Source organism: Oncorhynchus keta, unplaced genomic scaffold, assembly GCF_023373465.1.
Source record: "Oncorhynchus keta strain PuntledgeMale-10-30-2019 unplaced genomic scaffold, Oket_V2 Un_contig_5572_pilon_pilon, whole genome shotgun sequence".
Classification (NCBI taxonomy): domain Eukaryota; kingdom Metazoa; phylum Chordata; class Actinopteri; order Salmoniformes; family Salmonidae; genus Oncorhynchus; species Oncorhynchus keta.
Window position 1 is genome coordinate 47800 of NW_026288374.1, and position 2535 is coordinate 50334.

Consider the following 2535-nt stretch of genomic DNA (forward strand, 5'->3'; position numbering starts at 1 on the left):
TGTACCTGTGATAATGTAATGTATCTGTGATAATGTAATGTATGTGATATGGTAATGTACCTGTGATATGGTAATGTACCTGCGATATGGTAGTATAGTTGTGATGTGATGATGTACCTGTGATAATGTAATGTATCTGTGATTATGTAATGTATCTGTGATATGGTAATGTATCTTTGATGTGATTATCTATGTGTGTGTTTCAGAGGGGCTGAATTGTTCCAGGCTACTATAGTGAAGGCAGTGAGAGCCAGACTGGAGGAAGAGAACAAGTCTATGGAGCAGCTGAAGAGACAGTAAGTCACAACAGCTGTCTGCTTGATATGACCCTTCCCTTTAAATCTGTATCTGTTAACCTTTATCCAGCATTTACTTATTAACCTTCCCTTTAAACCTTTATCTGTTAACCTAACCTTTATCCAGCCTTTACTTATTAACCTTCCCTTTAAACCTTTATCTATTAACCTTCCATTTAAACCTTTATCTACTAACCTTTATCCAGCCTTTACTTATTAACCTTCCCTTTAAACCTTTATCTATTAACCTTTATCCAGCCTTTACTTATAACCTTCCCTTTAAATCTGTATCTATTAACCTTCCCTTTAAACCTTTATCTGTTAACCTAAACTTTATCCAGCCTTTACTTATTAACCTTCCCTTTAAACCTGTATCTATTAACCTTCCATTTAAACCTTTATCTGTTAACCTAAACTTTATCCAGCCTTTACTTATTAACCTTCCCTTTAAACCTTTATCTATTAACCTTTATCCAGCCTTTACTTATTAACCTTCCCTTTAAACCTGTATCTATTAAACTTTATCCAGCCTTTACTTATTAACCTTCCCTTTAAATCTTTATCTACTAACCTTTATCCAGGCTTTACTTATTAACCTTCCCTTTAAATCTTTATCTATTAACCTTCCCTTTAAACCTTTATCCAACATTTATCTATTAACCTTCCCTTTAAACCTGTATCTATTAACCTGTATCTATTAACCTTCCCTTTAAACCTTTATCTACTAACCTTCCCTTTAAACCTTTATCCAACATTTATCTATTAACCTTCCCTTTAAACCTGTATCTATTAACCTGTATCTATTAACCTTCCCTTTAAACCTTTATCTACTAACCTGTATCTATTAACCTTCCCTTTAAACCTGTATCTATTAACTTTCCATTTAAACCTGTATCTATTAACCTTCCATTTAAACCTTTATCTACTAACCTTTATCCAGCCTTTACTTATTAACCTTCCCTTTAAATCTTTATCTACTAACCTTTATCCAGCCTTTACTTATTAACCTTCCATTTAAACCTTTATCTGTTAACCTAACCTTTATCCAGCCTTTACTTATTAACCTTCCCTTTAAACCTTTATCTATTAACCTTCCATTTAAACCTTTATCTATTAATCTAGTCTTTATCCAGCCTTTACTTATTAACCTTCCCTTTAAACCTTTATCTATTAACCTTCCATTTAAACCTTTATCTATTAATCTAATCTTTATCCAGCCTCTAACAGGCCAAATGGTCCAAATAGTACTTTCTTTCTTTCAATATTGTTCTAGAAACATGGAAGAAGAGAGAGAATCCTTGTCTGCTTTCTCTTGATAGATAAAACTGAGTGTTGTCATTCATCATCTTTCTGTCTCTGTCTCTCTCCCTCTCAGGATGGACCGTATAAAGCAGCGCCAGGAGAAGTTTAAGAGTGGGAAGAAAAAGATGTTGAGCCTGGCCCAGGAATCTGGGGACAGAGAGAACCCCATCCAGCCGCAGGAATCTGGGGACAGAGATAACCCCATCCAGCCACAGGAGCAGGAGGAAGAGGATGATGGTACCGTATCATGATGAAGGCTCTTAACGTCTCTCTAGGAGTACTGATGTTAAAACTAGGTGGAATGGCTAATCAATATAGACTGGGTGTTGGTTAGTTCTCATGGAACGTTTATTCAACCCTGGAATAGATTTTCATACGATCCCGATCATTATGACATCATTACTGCAAACAATGTTGTGGTCACAAAGCTTCATGAAGATATATATATATATATATTTTTATTTTTTTTTTTTTTTATTTTTTGAAATACCATTTAACTTGCACAAAGTCTGAATGAAGAAATATTTTTGCAATATAAAGCATAATTGATCTACATGTGAAACCATTTTTATTTTAGGAGCAGAGCGAGAAAGAGAGAAAGAGAAAGTGAAAGAGAAAGAAACAGCCAAGACTAAAAAAGGCAGTGGTGGCGGCCTTGGGTTGACCACGCCTCCAGTAGGTTGACCACTCCTTCTTTCTCCGCTCTGATTGACTGTTGTGTCCTTGACCAGAACTCTCAGAGGATTCCCATACTGCACCTGGGCTCCAGACGACCCAAAACAAACGTCAACGTTCCATCCAGACCTCAGTCCTTTTCTGTCTCTATTTAAGGCCCTCGATTGATTAATTCATTGATTGATTAGTTAATTGTTTGACTGATTGATGAACCCCAAAACATCAGAAATATACAGACGAGATAGTGTACTGATTTGCTGGA

The 2535-nt window shown here is 35.6% G+C and overlaps 1 protein-coding gene across 1 annotated transcript; it reads left to right on the plus strand.

Moving 5' to 3' along the window:
* Window positions 1-206: 206 nt before the first annotated feature.
* LOC127925438 (piezo-type mechanosensitive ion channel component 2-like) lies at window positions 207-2282 on the plus strand (the record flags this gene model as incomplete). The annotated part of the gene is made up of 3 exons (XM_052510309.1): window positions 207-296; window positions 1672-1835; window positions 2176-2282. Coding segments are annotated over 3 exons (361 nt in total), but the record flags the coding sequence as incomplete, so codon positions are not given.
* Window positions 2283-2535: the final 253 nt, after the last annotated feature.